The sequence below is a fragment of the Aquarana catesbeiana genome, linkage group LG12, assembly GCF_042186555.1.
Source record: "Aquarana catesbeiana isolate 2022-GZ linkage group LG12, ASM4218655v1, whole genome shotgun sequence".
Lineage (NCBI taxonomy): Eukaryota > Metazoa > Chordata > Amphibia > Anura > Ranidae > Aquarana > Aquarana catesbeiana.
In genome coordinates, this window is record NC_133335.1 from 161,791,717 (window position 1) to 161,812,497 (window position 20,781).

General features: G+C 41.3%; 1 protein-coding gene across 1 annotated transcript; it reads right to left on the reverse strand.

Annotated features, from left to right (window-relative positions):
* Positions 1-675: 675 nt before the first annotated feature.
* Positions 676-19,222, reverse strand: LOC141113188 (syndecan-4-like). Its single transcript, XM_073606132.1, has 5 exons — positions 19,044-19,222; positions 5,451-5,589; positions 4,384-4,424; positions 3,625-3,805; positions 676-2,463 (listed from the first exon to the last, which is right to left on the reverse strand). The coding sequence occupies exons 1-5, from the start codon at positions 19,095-19,097 to the stop codon at positions 2,315-2,317; spliced, it is 564 nt and encodes a 187-aa protein (XP_073462233.1). The 5' UTR covers positions 19,098-19,222; the 3' UTR covers positions 676-2,314.
* Positions 19,223-20,781: the final 1,559 nt, after the last annotated feature.

Consider the following 20,781-nt stretch of genomic DNA (forward strand, 5'->3'; position numbering starts at 1 on the left):
CAAATCCTTCAATGCATTTTATTTTTTTATTTTTTTTTTAGAAACCACCCCCGCCCCCCCCGCTTTAAATTTCACCTTGTAATCTGGCCAGCAACACTTCCTGTCTTAGGGTGTCTGGATGAAAGGGGGGGGGGCAATTTTACATGATTAAAACCAGACCATGGCAAGAACCCTGTCAGTGGTAAATGGTTTGTCTTAACTTTGAGAGGTTCCATACCACTGTGCTACAGTTTGGCTGCAGCGCACCTGTGGTTTTTGTGCAGATTACCCAGTTTACCATAGTGTGGTATGTCCTGTGTTTTTGGAGCACCTTTTGAAATTGCATCAAGAATCTTGCATGTTGCATCTTTGTGCTTTCAGAAAATGCACCAAACACACAGGACATAATAGAAAAATCAATGAAAAACCATGGGCGTAGCCAAACCGCAGCCCAGCAGTGTGAAAGGAGCCTGTCACTTGCTGGACAATTAAGTTGAACAGAATCGCTGGCTGGATTGTCAAAAAGCAATTCAATGCAGCCACTAAATCTAATAAATTGATGAACTGCAATGTAATATTTTGTTTGGGTTTATTGCCGCAAAAAAAAAAAAAAAAAAGTCCCATAAAGTTGAATCACATCTCATTTGAAACAACTTTAAATATAGGCTGCAAGTAAAAAGAAAATGCTATTAAAAGTTGTGAAATATAAATATTTAATAGTTGCTACATAAAAATATTTTACAAGATATAAAATAAAACAAAAAAAACAAAAAAAAAAAAAAAAAACAAACAAACACACAACAAACCTTTAAACTGTACTGTGTGAAGAACTGAATGACATACAGAGCAGTTGTACACAGGGAAACCATTGTGGCTGCACTTACAAGATGGAAATGTAATTTAGCAACTGCCCTACATGTATTTAAAGTAAACCTGTCACACTTATTTTGGCACCATAGGCAGTGCAAAAGACTGTTCCCCACATTTTTTTGGAAGACCTCTCCTCTGATGCACTTTCAAGTTCAACATTCTATTTTTTTACCTGGGTTGATTTCCAAATAAGGAAACAGGTGACAGGTTCACAAGAAAATGCCCTTTGTATAAAAATATATTATACGTATATACAAGTATATACGTATATACAAGTTAAATTACAAAAAGTAGAATTTTATTTGCAACAAAATTTCTACAAACATGATCAATATTAAACACTTAACCTAACAAAGTGAATAAAAAAAAAAAAAAAAAAAAAAAAAAAAAGTCTGTTGTACCAAAACTATGTCAATTTTATTTTTTTGCACATATTTTCACACACCCGGTCATTCATTCTAAAACATATGAAAAACACACCAACAGGTAGGATATGCGTTGAGACAAAAAAAGTGAGCTTTGCCCTTGGTCAGAAAAAAGTTGCTTTTATGTTAAGTTTGGCAACTGTGATGCTCAAAGAAAAAACAGCAATCATGGGGAGATTGGAGATTCGTAGACTTTGTAGGCACAGAATCCACTTTTCTTCTTTGCACACACACACAAAAAAAAAAAAAAAAAAAAAAAAGACACTAGACAATATAATGCCTCAATAGCTGAGGATATAGGCTGCCCAACAGTGGCCCACATTAAGGCTGGACAGATCTTAATGGGAAAAAATGCTGCAGGGCTGCGTTTCCTTCCAGTAATGGTGGCCATCATTCACAATATCCCCAAAGGCAGAGCACCCCTCTGTAGCAGAATAAAACAGTGATGAATCACATTGGTTCCAATCCCTGGAAACAGCACTGCTTCCAAGTGTTGGGTACGGTAATTGCAAACTCCAAACCCAGATGTGATCTCAATACAGCATTTATCGGACAGTCTACAAACAGGTTGGCCTCAGTGGAGGAAAATACAAAATACGTATTTAATAAAAAATAGATGATTGCTGATCCTAGAAAAACTGCAGTGTAAAATCTGACACAAATTAAATAGTATGTGCATTAGTGTTATGTATAATGAACATAAATAAAAGTCCATCTTTTATGTAGTGTACCCCAACATTTACCATCAACATTTGTTTTGCAACAGTTCTCATACAACATCTGGGGGAGGGGAAAAAAGAAGAAGTTTGCCAGTCATGAGACTATGGCAAGCATCATAGCTTGAGAGTCAACACTTAACAGCTTATTTTGCATCCTTTCAATGCACTTTAACTGGGACAGTCATAACGGTTTCTTGAAAGAAAAAAAAAAATATATATATATCTCTTGATGCAGTAATAGGAATGCACTTTTATGCAAAAAAGTGTTTCTTGGGTCCATAATGCATTTCAAAAAGTTCAGTCAAAAGATTTTAAAGTCTTCTATGCCTCAACTGTAGATGCCTTCTTGTAGATGGGCTTTTTCACTGCATCATAGGTGAGGTCTCCTTTGTTCCTCCTAATGCGCATGATCAACAAAACAATGATGAAGATGGCGAACAGCAGGCCAACTAGAGCACCAGCCACAAGAGCTGTTACAAAAAAAAAAAAAAAAAGAAAAAAAAAAATGTTATTAACATTTCACAGACAGACATACTTTGTTCCCTGATAAAGCATTTGCACAACAGTTTTCTGAAACAGTGCATTTTATCTTAATTTTTTTTAAATTTATTGTCAGTTGGATAAAGTCTGACCAGATTTTATCCCCATACACACACACACACACACACGAGCTAAATGTTGGGAGACATCGGCTGGTTCAAAAAAAAAAAATAGCCGACATTCAGCCCTTGTGTATGGCACCCTCTGACAGAAGCTGGCCATTTGGATGGACAGCATGCTGGAAAACCAGCAGCTGGCTCCCAATCAGCGCTCAATGGCGTGCTGATTGGATTGTTCTGGTGGGGGGGGGGGTCCCCCTGTTGGATCACAACAGCTCAGCGAGATCGCTGTATTAACTTTGGATAGTTACTACAGCGGGTCCAAAAAAATAAAAACCCACACCACCAGGGTATAATCAGGAAACTAGCATCTTCCCAATGGGAGAATAGGAATCAGAGCATCTTTATTTAGCTTGTGAATTTTAACAGTTGATGCCAAGTTGTCCATCACAGAAGGACAGGTTTCACAAGTACTCAAAATAGTTCACAAGGAAAATAAAACCACAGAATTTTGCTTGTACATGATTAGATGTTGGAAGTCAGAGCTCATTCACTAAGCTATAGGGAAAAATAGCTTGCAAAGTGCAGCTTCCCTTGGAAAAGTGAGCAGTCCATTTGTGTTTCACAAAACCAACCCTAGGGAGTGCATGGTTTTCAATGAGTTGGCATACTCCAAACTCAATTTAAGACCTGGTTCACACCAATGCATTTAGTGCATTTTCAGTTCTGCAGAAACTTTTACTACAGTCCATTTAACATGGTTTCCTATGGATGTAGTTCACATCTGCATTTTATGGTGAGGGCCAGGGACTTTTCTGGTTCCACAGACTTAAACAGCGTCCATCCACTAGCCTTTTTTGTAATAGGAACTTGATCAAATAGAATCCATAATTCACACTGCTTTTCCTTTGGAAGGAAAAGCAAAGTGCACAACGCCTGTTTAGATTCATTTGGCAGTATAGTACAAACAGGAACTGTACATAAATCTAAACATACTATATGGAAGGAAGTGGGTTAATAAAATGAACCTACCGACTATAACTTCAGTCTTGCTGAAGAAGCTGTTGGCAGTGCTAGCCATGGAGATTTCGTTGGATGGTTCAGACTCATCGGGTATGAGATTCTTCCTGGGTATTATCTCATTTTCAATCTGGAGGACATCGTTCTTCAAGTCAATGACATTGTTTTCTGGAATCTTGTTACCCATAGTAGTCTGCAATTGATGGGGGGGGGGGGGGGGGGGGGGGGGGGGGAGTTAGTTATTTCAAATAGTCCAACTTTCCAGCAAAGTATGCAAGAAAAAGCTCAGTGTTCCTCTACTCTGTGGAAGGGTATGTACTAGGTTTCATCTGCCACAACAGCTTGGTAGATACTCCTGGTTTTAAGTATGGTGGGCTTATGAACAAGAAATGGCTAACTAAGCAACTCCAATATTTCTCGACCATATTTCTCGACCCCCCCCCCCCCCTGCCCCCCAAGCCAAAAATAAAATGCATACTGTGTAAACATTAGAACTACAGATCCACATATAAAATGAGAACAGTTATTAAAAATATTCCCAAGGATTCTGAAGAAACAGATCAAAAACACTGGAAAATAATCTGGCCTCATCTGTATGTAGTGTGTATTTGCAACACGTACCTACTTGAAACGTAAACTAGACATATACTTGACATCACAAATCCAAGAAAATAAAATAAAACTCAAAAGAAAAGGAGCATAAAAGAAACAGTTCCAACCCCCCTGAGCAAATGAGCAATGCAGCAGTACATTCTGAACTCAAATACTCACAGTGGGTGTGTCCAGAGTTGATTCAAGGTCATCCATTTCATCTGCAAAGGATGAAAGCAGATTAAGATAAAATATCAGTATACATTTCAAAGGCCTTATCACATTCAGTAAAACCAAAAGGGTAGTAGGCAGACAAGACTACTTTGGATGACATGAGTCAGGAGGACAAGATTACACCTACTTATATCAATGGGATTAAACAAAATGTTCTGTAGTTTCTTAAAGGAGAGAGATTTTTTTTTTTTTTTTTTTAAAAAGGCACCGGTGATAGGATCTCAAAATTGAGACTTGCTAAAACAGATACACTATCAAACTAGATAATCTGAATCATGCTAGAGGACTCCAAAGATGTGCACCGGTATTGGCCATAGATAAGCCATTAGTCAAACACACACACTTGACTAGCAATTGTAACACCTATGCACATATTTCTGCTCCCCACACTGCTCACCAGCATTTCCATAACATGTGCCTTGCTGACCACTGTTCCATTATAACTACTAAAGATCCCCCATAACATTTCAGAAGACTCATGTATGCTTAGGACATAAGCTTCTCAGAGCGCCAAATCTTGTTTTTCCAAGTCTATTCTAACCACACCTTGTTTATCTTTCCTATGCATTTATGTGTCAAATATGTTTCAACACGTCCTGTAGGCACCGGAGATATACTTGGAGCCTACGTGTAAGGAAGAAATACAAGGAGGGAAGTAAACAAGCAGAGTCATTTACGCTTTGAACACAAGTAATTATTTTTCTTCCTGGCCATTGCAGGGATTTATCTCTTTACAGTGGACCTGTCCCCTTTCATACAACAGCGCCTTAAAACTATCCTTGTAGGCATTTTAATAAACCTGCTGCACTGGTCCCACATGACATCTTTATAGATGTAAAGCCAGCATGTACAAAGTGTTCACAAAGTGACTAACCTATTTTGGGTTACAGAGCATGCTCAGTATATTTATACATTGGGGATATATAGGCCCATTATGCACCTCAGTGCGTCATTAGAACAAAGTGTTTTTAGAGGTTCTATGCATTTTCAGAACTGATCTAAAAACAAGTTACCTCCAGAGGCAGACCCTTCATCTGAATCCAAATCCATGTCATCATAATAGTCATCCAAATCCTCATCATCTGGTAGAGACCCAGAGGACTCCATAAGGTCAAACATTCCATTAGGGTCCATTGTCTCAGTTTCTCTTATCTGCATTACAGTAGGGTATAAAAAATAAAATTATAAATATGCCACAAAACCTAGATACATTCATAGAATGGCAGCAACAACCACAGATTACACTGAACTCATGAACTACAAGGTTTAAAAAGGGGGCTATACAATGCCTTTTCATAGTTGGGACACACAAGGATGATAAACCCCCACTGACTGGTGCAGAAGACTTCCAACTTTCTATGGCCATCCCATGGCAATAGCAGTAGCCACTACAGTGTACATAGCTGTAAACTGCTGATCAAGTCCCTGGATAAAGTGGCCCCTAGGTAATCAACACGCAATCTCCCAAAGATTAAGTTATTGGTTCTAGGTGGATCTGCCATTGACACCACCCTGGTACTATAAGAAGTCAATGAGGGCTGAAGGTGACCAACCCATTCAGAAGGACTAAAGCCTTTTAGCAGGGACCAGTCAAATTTCAATTCAAGTATGGGCTGGCTGGTTGTACACAAGTTGAGCGATCAACTTGAGTACAATCAGCCTGTGTGAAAGTTCTCTTGATTAGCGCTACCAGCTATAGCCAGCAGTGCAGATCAGTGTATTTGGACTGCAGGGAAGTTTCCCCACTGTCAGACGACAATAACCCAGCAGGAATCCCTCAATAACCAAGAGGGATTCCCCTTTCACAGAGCAGACTCTGGAAGGGGGAATTGGCTCCCACTGGTTGAACCAAAAAATAAGCGAGGGGTATACAACCAAAACGCCACATTACAAATGCACCTATACCTTTGGCAGGAACACAGTTAATGTCAGCATTTAAAAGCATTACCAAGGAGATATTTCAATAATTAAAACAGGTTGGTAAAGAAGTTTTACAGCAAGCGTTACAACCACACCTGATTTACAGGAACACGCCCTAACAAAATATGTAAAAGACACAATAAGTTGCTGCGCATGATAGGAGGCATGACAAAACATTACAATGAAAAGGTGGGGGAAAATATACAATGCTGAAAAGTAAAAATTCTAGTGACTACAAATATATGAATCATAAGAGGCCTAAACAGGCTCTTGCTGATTGAACACAAGCAGATTCCTATGAGGGCCTCACACAGGAGTCATTGTTTGAGTCATGTTTTGTGCCAAGGCACAGATGATGAATTCCTGTTCCAAGTTGCATCAGTTTACCGACTCGGATGCAAGACGGACATGCCCGTTTACATCTGCCTGCCCATAGGCACACACTGGTTCAGTCTGGATCTGTCTGAAAAACAGACAAACACATGGAGACTGAATGCTCGAGTAAAGAGGGCCCTAAGAAGGACACTATAATAGGGTCTTCTGACATGAACTAATGGAAGTCACTAACTGACTAACAGCAGCATTGGAGAACCAAGCAAAATGTGCCAAGCCACATCACTGGCCAAGTATGTTACCAATATTCCAGATGTGTAAATGCCAAACAGATGTATTATAGTACAGGGCAGAAACATCTAATAGTTTAACTTGCAGCAACCAGATCGCAACATGGAAGTTGCAACGCAAACAGTAAAATTTCATGAACAGAGATTACAGGACCATTAAGTAGTGGACATGTATGTAAGCTACCAATAGATTGATTGAAAATTGCACTACATCTACAGCTGTTGCCCCTTGACAGAAGAACTCAATCTAAACAAGCAACTTCTGTTGAGCAGAACTGTTGGAAAACCTGCTGTCAGAATACAATGGCACGGGGGGGGGAGGGGGGGGGGTTTGATTTAACCACTTCAACCCTCCCTCTGGGGGAAACCCATCAGCACCTCTGGCTGACAAAAATGGGGATCTAACAATGTTATTAGGTACATTAACAGATCTGCAGCTTTCCATGTATGTTCTTGCAATATGGATTGCCTAGTTTTACAAGAGCAAGAAAAACAAGTCTCCCCCCCCCCCATGTTGTATATAGTAATCAACGTGGGTAATATTTAACTATCATTCAAGATAAGCTGTACTCCTAACAAGGTCAGTCTCTGGGACAGAACAGTTCAACATGCTTCCATTACTTAAAGAGGCAATAAGCTGGAATTTAACATTTTACATTACATATCAATGGATGGCAAAGGGGTAATACAAACATTTGCTTTTAATAACTAGGGACAATAAGTGAGAGCAGCACCCTGGTTTGCACAGTCATTCCTTTCTAGTAAATCATGTACACAGACCATGCTCCAAGAATGTACTCCAGCTATATTTACATGGTTTCAAATACTAGTCTTCAATTTTCTCCTTCTCACGGAATCCTACTGGTCAAACTTGATTGAAAACACAGTTGAAGTATGCAAAGCATCCAAGATGGGAGGGGGAGCTTTTAGGCAATAATAAAAAAAAAAAAAAAAAAAAAAAATTATGAAAGTCTGCACTTTCCATCTAACAAGAACTTGGCTTCCCTAAGGGCAGGCAGCAAAACAGCCAACTGAATACAGCCTATGAGCAGAGACCCTACTCATCTACAGAGAAAAAAAAAACTGGCAAGGGTGCAGATCTGCAAGTTGTTTTAATATTTTATTTACTTTTAGCAATGGGGCATTTGACTATCCTATATCCTTGCAAACACACATACAAACCCAACCCCCACCAATCTGCCCAGCCCCTATGGTATTTATCACCAACCTTCTAATCATGCCTACTAGCAATTAAAAAACAAACAAAAAAAACAAACAAAAAACAAAAACTATATTGTAGCAACAAGGATTTGATAAACTAAAGCATTGAGTTGCTGTAAACTAGTCTAAAGTCCTCTGTGCAGTCCACTTGCATGACAAGGCAGCACTGTTTGCAATGAAGTCCACATGCAGACAGATGGCATCTTGCAACTTTCTACTTGTTTACTCCTACTCACTTGTGCCAGCCAGTTAACACAGGTAATATTGTGTCATTTCAACAGCCTGCTGGAGAAGAAAGACAATAGCACTGAAGTGAGGGGTCCGGACCACATGCCAACATTTTATGTGATGCGATTCATCCTTCAAAATTTGACCAGAGGAACCCTGCTAAAATTATTTGGTGGCAAGGGGAAAGAATGCCAAATTTTAAAGTGATGGTCAGAATGCCCCCTTGCAAACATGATTTATTTTGGTTATGCTGCTGGCTTTGCCAAGTGACACTGGACTCAGAAATATGCAGGCCCTATAAAGGTTCCACAGAACCCCGGTGAGAATGGCTGCCATAGAGTGGCACATGCAAGTCAATGGGAGGAAAAAAAGTGAATCCAAGCAAAGCCAAAATATTGCCAATGCAATGTAGCCATTTGTTAACTTCATATCTGCCATTTTGAGAATGTAACTTCAGGCCAGGAGCAGTTTTGAGAAATCCATGTGAGGTCTTTTTATACACAGATTAGAGCACTGAAATAAAAAACATGCTGTACAAGAAAGCTAAACCAGCTTCTCAATCTGCACTGGAGACAGGAAATGCCTTCTTTAAGAATGAAGTAAACTTCATAGGGAGAGATTCCAAGCCTGGGGGGGGGGGGGGGGGGGAGCGCTTCCCAAGAGTAGAACAGAGCCCAGAATATGTCTGTACACGTTTGGTGAAAACAGCAAAAAGGTAATCACAGCACATTAAGGATAGAGGCATCCCCACAACAAAATACCCTCCACAAAAAAGGTGGTTTTAAGGTGAAGTGAATTTATAGAACAGAAATTATTCTGCATAGACTTCAAAATCCACAGGGGGTTGGGATTCTTCACCCTTTCTGTAACCATACAGATGTATGCGTTCACCACACATTCCAAATTTATTGATGAACGGATCTTAAAGTTAGAAGCTGAGATGTACTAACTAAATGGCCTTAATGAGAAACACTGGGAGCATCACTGAACATGAAGTCTGAACTGAAGAGTGAAAGTCATTTGTTACTCCTAAAAAAAAAAAAAAAAAATCCTGAACACTAGAATAGTTCAATATTTTAAGAAAAGGAAATGTGTGACCAGAAAAGGTTTATATTCCCAGTGAAGAGCCTATAGACTAGGGGTAGGCAACTACAAATTCCATTATGCCTTTGAAAGTCCTGCTTGTAGCTGCCTCATGGAATTTGTAGTTTCACAACTTCTGGCATGCCAAGGTTGCTCACCCTTCAATTGTTGTACAGGATAGATCAGGAGACCATCAGCCAACATCTTGGAGTACATTTGCTGCTGGACAAACAATGCCCAATTTGGTCTTTACGGAAACAGGAAACACACACTTTAGTAGACTGCATAATAAAAGTGTCTACAGTGAAATCCATTTCATTGCCTGACCTCTATTCTATTGACTGTGGCTATCAGTAATGAATCAGTTGTTTGCCTAGACCTGGGATCATGCAGAGATTCCCGATTACAGTGTAAAGTCATTTGCACACCAATAGTGCCAGGCTCCATAGAAATAGGCACAAAGTAATTATGCAGAAAAGAGACAATCTGTTTACCTCCCCAGGAGAACACCTTATCTAGTTGCTCCAAGTAATAATGGATTGTTGTTCAGAAAAGTGCATACAAGGGGGAAAAAAGTGTAAGCTCCAAACATGAATCAGAAGGGCTTTTCCAGCCCCTAAACGTCCTAATGTACATGGACACAACATTGTGTTGCTTCTACAGGCAGAACACAAAACTCCTGTAGAAGCAACGTTTTACTCCAGTGTGCTTATAGAGCCTGATACACATGCAAACAGCTTGTAAAACACTATGAATGTGAATGCAGGCTTTATGCTACATTTGAATATTGCTTCTATTCTACGGTACACGGCTGTGGGTTGTGTTTTTTTTCTCTGCCAGTAACTCTCATAAAAACTTTATACAAAAAATGATCTAAGTTTTTTTTTTTTTACTCCAAAGAGAATAGACTTAAGCCGCTGGTTCGAATCCCGAACAGGACACCATCTGCCTGGAGTTTGCATGTTCTCCCTGTGCCTGCATGGGTTTCCTCCGGGTACTCTGGTTTCCTCCCACACTCTAAAGACATGCTGGTAGGTTAATGAGATCCGGTCTAAATTGGCCCCAATATGTATGAATGTGAGTTAGGGACCTTAGATTGTAAGCTCCTTGAGGGTAGGGACTGATGTGAAATAAGCAAGCCCAGTGTGCATGGAGCCTCAAGCTTCTGCTGTTGTGTCTTGAGCTGGGCCAGGTAGGGCAGTTCAGGTGCAAAAACTGGAGTATGACTGCATATTTAATGGGAGTGCCTGCAAAGTCAAAACACAAAAGGATTCTGCATGTTGACCATAGTCAGGTGTAGAGAAACCCTGCAGAGACGCTCAGGTTGAAGAGGGGGGGACACACACCACAATCCACACAGGCTTGAATGTAGGTCCTGGATCAAGAAAAGTGGTCATAGGCACAGCACTTTGAGTGGAGGAGACGCACATGGCAATCATTCAACTCGGCAAGTTAAAATAGAACTATAGGAATTTTTTGGGGTAGAGAAAAAAAAAAATAAATAATATGATATCCTACTTCTGGTTGTTTTATATATATATGATCTAAGTAATATACATTATCTTCACTGTTTCACAGTCAGTGTCTGATGATATCTACCAGATTCAACCTCTAAAAGTATATACAGTACCGTATATCTCTTCTGTTCTCAGGATTCAATATTTTGCTCCCTAACCATAATATTGGTTATTTATATTTACCACTGCATGGAGATATTTAAGAATTGCCTTTTTTAATTTTACATATAAACTAAATAGTATACCACACTTTAAGGCTCCTTTCACACTGAGGCGCTTTTGCAGGTGCTAAAAATAGCATCTGCAAAGCACCCCGAAAGAGCTGCTCAATGCACTCCATACTCCAGGGCTTTCACACTGGAGCGGTGCGCTTGCAGGGCGGTCTAAAAAGTCCTGCAAGCCGCATTTTTGGAGCGCTATATTTACCGCTCCTAAAGCGCCCCTTCCCATTGAAAACAATGGGGCAGCACTGCAAACCCACCCGCAAAGCGCCGCTGCAGCGGCGTTTTGCGGGAGGTTTTAACCCTTTTTCGGCCACTAGCGGGGGGGTTAAAACCCCCCCGCTAGCACCGCTAAAACGATGGTAAAGCAGCGCTATATTTAGCGCCGCTGTACCGCCAGTGCCCGCACGCCTCAGTGTGAAAGTAGCCTAAAGGTTATTATCTGATCGATTAATCAAAATAATAAAATCACTAACTAATTGATTATGAAAATAGTTTTCAGTTGCAGCCCTAAAACTAATCATAACCTAGAATAAAGCAAACAGCTTCATCTCAGATCAGCAAATTGATCAAGTAAAGCAAATCAACGAAAGCTGTAAAAGGAGATAACGCAGTTGGAACACGGGACAAGCACCTGTTGGAACAAAGCACACCCGTACAATAGAGCTATTCTTTTTCACTCTCAACAGTTAAACATGTCCGTACGCGATTGTGAAACCTGTATAAAGGGAATTGTACTTTTCCATTTCAAAAGGAAACAAGATACCTGTTAACTTTATGCAACTCATGCAAGATTTTCCTAGGGCAGAGCAGAAGAATCCTTGTACTTTATGATATTGGGCAAAATAAATGGCTGACCGTTCTCAGGATTCCAAGAAGTTTGACGGTAGTCCATAGAAATGGACAACTTGTGACCCGCCATCCAGTCTTATGGGGAAGCCTAGGATGAGAAAACTAAAGACTGCTATTGCAGATTTTGTCCAATTTCTAGCCTCCTGGCTCTCTCTGAAATCAAACCATTGAAACAATGACCTGGAATAAGCACGCAGGTCAGAGTCAGCAGTCCTAACAAGCATACTTGTTTTGACTCAGCAACAATTAACCAGCATGACAACTGGAGGGGGTCAGCAATGGCACCCTACATAGTTCCTTCAAAATATCAATCTTGAGGCCGACTCTGGTCAGATACAATCAAGATCTAAATCTAATACAGCACTATAAAAGCAGATTCAGGGGGGGGGGGGGATAATTTGACATGCCATTTTTTACTTTGCAATATACTGACTGCTGCTGAATAATCTTAAGACTTTACTATAACAAGAAGGTTTGCTGACAGGAGTAGAAAGTAGAGTCATACTGCTGCTCCTTTCCAGTCAGACTGGGGTTGGGCATCTAGCTGTATGTGTTAAATAGAGTTGAAGTGAGGTCACCAACCTGGCTATGCTCTCTGCTGGAGGGGCCTGGATCATAATCAAAATTCTTTGGCATGTAGGATTTTGCCTATATTATGTTTGTTGCATAGCTAGAGTTTCTGGTCAGCTTTCATGGTTGTGTGGATTTTAGCATATTATAAATGTTCCAAGAACTTACATTCCATGACAACAAAAATGTACCCACGGCAGTGTACAGTTCCCTGCAGTGAAGAACATGGGCTACTCCATACCATGAAAAAGTATGTGCGTGGTCTATTGATGCTGCAGCTTTTATTCTCCCCAATTTCCACCCCAAGAGGACCAGAGGCTGTTCCCTTTATAGACACTTAAATCCAAGGAACAGAGTATGTTAGCTCTGGGATCATCAGTGGATACAATACCTCTTTGCAGCATCTACTTGCTCAGAATAGGAAAGAAAAAAAAACAAAAAAAAAACCCTTGCACATTTGTGGAATATGATGCGTGTTGCCAATAAACAGCCAACCTGGGCCTCCCATTTGCCAACATGCACTAGTAACAATAAAGATTGGAGATAGATAATCTCACATGCCTGCACAGTTATGAAAACACACACACATTCGGGACAAAGTATTCCAGGAGTAAGACAAACATTTGGACCTAAAATGTACCAGATTAAAAAAAGTAGGGTGTGATGAATGTAATAGAAAGTTTGAAGATAAATTTTTAATCTAAAACGTAGGGAACAGTTAACCTCTCAACATTTCATTGCCTGCGATGTTCCCACGTAAGACTTCTCCCCACCGATTTGGCAAAACAGGAAGTGAGGTGCAACTAGAAGAGTAATGATGGTTAGATTCTTCAGGATTTTACAGCTGTTCATGTCCCCATGGGAAGACTTCTAACTTCCGGTCTAGTGACAGGTATCAGACCAGAGTAGAAGTCCATGGACACAGCATTTAAAACCCCCACAAAATTTCAATCCTTCCCCACTATCCAGAACTAGATTATAGCTGGAGTTGGTTTTGAATGCAGGACTCAAAATCAAGCAGCCAAGCCTGGTTAAGTAAAGACCTATACAGCAAAATGTCTACAAACAAGAGTCGTCTTAGTCCTAAGGAATGACGTGGTCAGGATGTGAAGCATGAACACATAATATGTAGACACGCACAGGCTGTTTACCCTACATGTAGAGGCACCTGCGTTGCATACAAGACTACTCTATGAAGGCACAACAAAGGCCTTCAGGAAGCCAAGAGCCAGCTCTTCCAAACATTCACCATAGGCTCGGAATGAATAGTACTGCAGCTGTTCTGTTCATAGAGATGTGTCATGCACATGTGAAATTACTAAGCGAGGGGAGGAACGTGCAATTGACGTGCAGTACTGGCAACAAGAAATAATTTAAATAAAGAAGTTATTGACTTGTGCAGTAATCATTAGTCATGTGGAGGTGTGTAAAAAAAAAAAAAAAAAAAAAAAAAAAAAAAAAAGTACTCAACTGCTCCTCCCGTGTTTGCACAATGAACTAGAATATGGAGAAGAGATGTACTGCTGAACAAACCATTGTCAGGAAGCTTGATCCAAATTAAAATAGAACCCTAACCAAAATGATGATTTAGCTACCAGGATGTGGAATTCCCTCACTTTCTATTGCTGTGAGCTCTGTGTTACCCACATCTGGACAACATTCTGAAATAGCAAAGTTTCAAAAAAAAATAAATAAAATAAATTCTACTGGTGTTGGCAATCTTAATATATGAAGAACCTGCCGTCTGTCAGCCAAACGAGCTAAAACATCGAATGGCCTACTAAAGTCAGACTAGAACAAAACCAGATACTTCCAAACATGATGCAATCTCCATGTGACTGCAGCTAGAACATACACACAGGATGGTGGGTCGGGTACGAGCTGCTCCGCTGGTTAACTCTGTTCACATGCAGCCAATTAATGATTTAGCTAACGAACAAGGGGCCCTGTGCTGGATTTGTAGAGTATGGTAATTTAATCCTTCCAACGGAAATTATGTTTTAAGTGGAACACTTTCATACCTCATAAAACTGCAGTATCATTTATATGCAAATGAGGGGAACCCAGAGTATAATAACCCTAGCAGGGCCTCAATCTATAAGCGGTCGTCTTTCTGAACTGCCAGGCTGACTTTTTGTTTTGAACTACTGCAAATCGAAGCCCCTCTCCACCCCCTTTAGAAGCATAGGTCAGAACCATTGTAGCATCCATACCTCACTGCTTCCGAAAAGAGCATTTCTTACTCAAGTTTTACATTTAACCACATCCTGCAATTCAATGTCCACAAAAAAGGACAGTTTACCCAGTTCTAAGGTCCATATGCTATATTACCTAGAGAACTAGGACTCTATATGCCGATCACTGATCGTGGGCACAATCCCTGCCCTTAAAGTGTTGTGCTTCATAGGGCCTGCATTAAAAGGGTCATGAAGTTGGTCACGCACAGTAACTAATATTTGTTTCCCCATCAGCACAAGAAAGAAATCAGCTCCTACAGAGGGCAATAATCAAATGAAACATAATGCCCATGGCACCAAGAGCACTGGTAAACCCCAGCAAACAGTTTGAGGTGTTAAGATTTTATTGGCAGCAGCAATGGATCGCAAACAGTGCGATTGCAATGCGGTGTGGGAAACACTGCATTTCCTGGACCGCATGCGTGTGAACGTAGGCTTAAAGTCTGCTTGGCCTCCTTCAACTGCTTAAAGAGGAACTGCACTCTGCTCACATAATCTGTAATAAAAACCATATTTGCCATTCTGAAGCTTCCCATACCTATACTCTGTACTTGCCAAATATGCTGCAGAAATCTCTCTCCACCAAGTCTGGCTGCAACCATTTTCACTGTGGGAAGCTGCTGCCTGTTTACTTCCTGGATTTACACAGAGGCACACCTCCAGCTCTGCAGCTCTAATTGGCCCTCTAATGACTCATCCCCCTGCCTTCCTAGCAAACTGAGTGTGAGAGCTGTGCATGTCATAAGCCTAGACTTTTTTCCAGACAAGAAACAGGAAGTGGGCTGTATAAGGTATTTACTTGCAGAACAAAAAAAAAAAAAAAAGGACTGAAGTTCCACTTGAACGACCGCCCAGCCACTATAGGCAAAGCAACATACATCACTGCTTACTTCTGGGTCTAGGGCACACGCATGCATGCCTCCCCACTGGCACCTGCTGTGATTGGCTGGGACTTGCTGACCATGTGCAATGATTCACAGCCAGGACCTGCTGATCACCTTTGTACATTCATAAACCAAGAGCTCTGTACACAGGGAACGATTATAAACAAAAAAAAAAAAAAAAAAAGAACCCAGTGCAATAGCAATACCATGGCTAAGCAATAGACCACATTACCACCCCATACTTGGCATACCCTCGTCCAGCAAGTTTGGGACTCAATGACTTGTGCAACGTTGCTGACAAAACTTTCATTCTTGAGGGCCAGAGACCTCAGCACCATAATATATATATATATATATATTTTTTTTTTTTTCACCTTAGTGGCTGCATAAAATTCACATGGGTTCATAGTGCCTGTTTGCACCATTACATAAGCCTTGTTACTGTAGTCTCTACATCGGTCCAAAGTCAATTTCTGAACCATTATATAATGGTTAACAACTGCATAGGCTCACATTGGTTTATAGTCCCTCTCTGCACAAGTCTAAGTGACTATTGTCTCACCAATGTTCTAGAATTTATTTTTGCCCTATTATACAAGCCTTAGTGATGAATGTTTTACACATTGGTCTAGAGGCCATCCTTGCACCATTATATAAGTGTTAGTGAATAATATCTGCACAATGTCCTATAGCTCCGCTTTACACCATTATATAAGCCTTAGCAACCTTTGTCTACATATTGATCTAAAGGCCCTTTCTGAACTATTATACACTTCTTCGTAACTTTAAAGGTCTCTATGATGTGCTATAGTTCTTTGCAGAATCATAACCCTTAGTAAAAAGGGCTGACCGACCAACATGGAAATTATAGAATAGCAAATGCTTAAATAATATTGCAAATGGGGACTATAGACCAATTCTATAAGCATTTGGGACTGTATAGTCTCCATAATGGTCACTAGTCCTAAAACAAAACAGGCCAAACTGCAAGAAAAAGTTAACTCAATTTAAAATCGTGAAGTCCAAAAACTCTTCAGGGCAGTAATGGAAACCTCAATCTCCGCGTTGGCACTGAAGCTTTACAGCATTAAGTATTGGGAAATCACAAATCAGGAAGGATACCCATTTTAGGAAATGAAGGGAGGAAAAAAAAAAAAAAAAAAAAAACTCCAAAGTTCTCATGTGACGTTACGCAAGAAAAGGATGATCTATGTTGCAACACTAATTTATCGTGACATCAAAGCCAAATAACTCCAGGCATCTTCAAGGGGACGGTGGTTGATTCTTTCCCTTCTATTTTGTTTCCCCTCTTTCATGTACATTCAGTGTACAATGATAATTAGCAGAAATGTCTGCATATTTCTAGGCAGAACTTTCTTCCAAACACTAACAGATGCTTAAATCTGACACTCCTGAACAGAAGACACAGCTGGGGTCAGGTAAAATGTATACCACCACCACTCCACATCCTTGGCTTCCTCCTCCTGCCCTGTTTATCCAAAGCCTCTCCTTTTACAGAACTACTTGAGAGTAAAAGAATGATACATTCTGGGGGAAAAGACTCTACATCTGCTAATAAGGCAGTCAAGAGCTTACTTTATGCCAGACAAAAAAAATTCCATTCTCAAGTTGGAATCTAAATATCTTCTAAGTCACCGCAAATACAATTCCTGTGCCAAAATGTTATCTGGCCAAGAGGCAGGAATGAGTGACGTAGTCCGTATTTCCTGGGGCATGTGGTGCAAGGAACAAGGTCATGGAACAAGCCTAAAAATAAATAAAGTATGGTATTGTACAGAAATGGTTAGTTAGGTCACATACTGCATTGGTGGTCTGTATGACTGGAGTAAGCAATAGTTCCCAAATCAGTATTTAGGAGATTTGCATCCCTGAGTTTGTGAGACCTAAAGACCTTACAGGGAACAACCTCTTAAATTATAGTGCAGCTTTACTGACATCCCCACATTTACACATGGCAGGGGAGGAAGGGGGGAGGCTGAGACTAGGATGGCATCTTATCTACACCCCATTAACCAAAGGAATGACATCTGCAAGGGAAAGGTGCTGGAATTTGGCTGGAACAATGGGCCAGGTCATAGAGCTAACCTCATGTTCTGTGATGGAGAAACAGAACGAGAGGCAAGCTTTTATAAGGAGAGCTTCTCCTGCTTAGACATTCCACAGGAACAGTTCAATGGTCACTACATCCCCTGGGGCAAGGACCCCTGTACACCCCAAAGACCACTACATCTGAAGAGAGGACCCCCATACACCCAATGGCCACTACATCTCAGGAGGACCCCTATACACCCAATAACCACTACATCCCCCAGGGGGCAAGGGTCCACATACACCCCAAAGACCACTACATCTGAAGAGAGGACCCCCATACACCCAATGACCACTACATCTGAGGACTCCTCCTATACACCCAATGACCACTACATCCCCCAGGGGGCAAGGGTCCACATACACCCCAAAGACCACTACATCTGAAGAGAGGCCCCCTATACACCCCCAATAAACACTACATGCCCTGGGGAAAGGACCCCCATACACCCCAAAAAACACATGCCCTGGGGGAAATGACCACTACATCCCCCAAGGGGCAAGGGCACACATACACCTCAAAGACCACCGGGGGGGGGGGTTGACCCCTATACAGCCCAACGGCCACTCCATCAGAGGAGAGGACCCCTATACAACCCAACGACCACTCCATCAGAGGAGAGGACCCCTATACAACCCAACGACCACTCCATCAGAGGAGAGGACCCCTATACAACCCAACGACCACTCCATCAGAGGAGAGGACCCCTATACAACCACTACGTCCCCAGGGGCAAGGACCCACCCCCCATATACCCCAAAGGCCCCTACATCCCCCAGGGAACCACTACATTGCTGGGGAAACCCCTGTACATCCCATCCAGGACCCCCCACGCTGGAAGTATAGGGGGAAGACAGCATAGAAGAAAGCATACAGATAACATGTGGGCGCATACAAAAGTAGAAGCATCATATCAATATACAACATTTCAATTGACTAAATCATCCCCCCAAAAATAACTGTACTTTATAGAAATGCTCCCACAACACCTCCATGTTTATCACCACCACTCCCACCAAATCACTTCCTATCAGTATCCCCCTCCACTTTACTCTCATTGTAGAGAAGTCCCGCACTGTACACCCCCCCCCCCCCCGTGTATAGATAGTCCCGGTCTCCAGTCCATGGCGGGTCACTCACCGACTCAGCGGCGGCTGTACACATGAGGACGGCGATAATGATGAACACCTTCATGTTGCGTCTCTTGGTGTAGTTAATCCGGACTATGAAAACTTTGTAGAAAACAATGACCCCGTCCGTTCCTCTCTCTGTCTCTTCACACTCCCCTCTGATGTGCTCACACACCTTCAAAGGGTTTTGTACGTCCAGTCCCCGCCCACTCACCGCACAACTCCCTTCCCCCACTGCCGGAATTTCCCTGTCTAGGGATTCATTCAGTTAAAGGGGAAATGACATAATAGACGTTTTCTCTTTCTCACTCACTTCTCAGCGCAGGAATTTTCCCTGCTCGGCCCTTTTATTTCCGAACTGTGACGTGTGAGGAGAGGAGGGGAGGGGCTGTCCTGTTTCATCAGGGACAATCCTGGAATTGCTTCACACATTACCAGAACTCAGGAGACCCCCCCCACCACTCACCCACTGACCATTATCACTGGGACATCATGAAAGTTGTCACCAATTTTCCAATAGGAATATGGTGACAACCGTCCATTAGGGGATTTCCTCTCACTTCCTGTTCCACATTCCCTCTTCTCTTAGGACTCCTTTACACACACTACAAACCCATATGGAAGAAAATCCATGGACTTTACATAGCTTACGTCACACAACTGTGGTGTTTTCATATGTATTACATACAAGTACAACATTTCTTTACATGTACACGGGATAAGACACACATGAGAACATGACACATCCCTGTATATGCAACTCAATAAACATTATTCCAGTCACATACATTCCTGGAAAAGACAAGGTGTAAGGCCTCGTTCATACATATCTATGTATACCCCATGTCTAAGTGTACATCGTGTATCTATGTGTACCCCGTGTATATATGAGTACCTCATGTATCTATGTGTACCTCGTGTATCTGTGTACCCCGTGTATATATGAGTACCTCCTGTATCTATGTATACCCCATGTATCTATGAGTACCTCCTGTATCTATGTATACCCCGTGTATCTATGTGTACCCCATGTATCTATGAGTACCTCGTGTATCTATGTGTATCTATGTGTAACCCGTGTATCTATGTGTAACCCGTGTATCTATGTGTACCCCATGTATCTATGTGTACCCCATGTATCTATGAGTACCCCGTGTATCTATGTGTACCCCGTGTATCTATGTGTACCTCGTGTATCTATGTGTACCCCGTGTATCTATGAGTACCTCGTGTATCTATGTGTACCCCGTGTATCTATGTGTACCTCGTGTATCTATGTGTACCTCATTATATATATATATATATATATATATATATATATATATATATATATATATACACACACACACACACACACACACACACATACATACACACACACACACATATACACACACAGCATGCTGCATTTTTTCGCATGAAGATGTAACGTAACATGCATAGAACGCATTACAAACACATGTAAATGCAACTTGGTTAAAAAAAAAAATATATATATTCCTAAAAAAAAATATTGCCATCACACATGCTCCCGGAAAAGGCCTCATTCCCACAGGGTATATCAATGTGCACCCCTTGTGAGGGCCGTGTTTACCCACACAAGGAGGCACAGGAGTTCCGTGCAGGCAGTCCCATTGATAGCAACCAGCACCCACATATCACCACACATATTGATGTAAACCAGGGACCAGCACCATACAGTGGGGACGGAAAGTAATCAACCCCTTAAATTTTTCACTCTTTGTTAT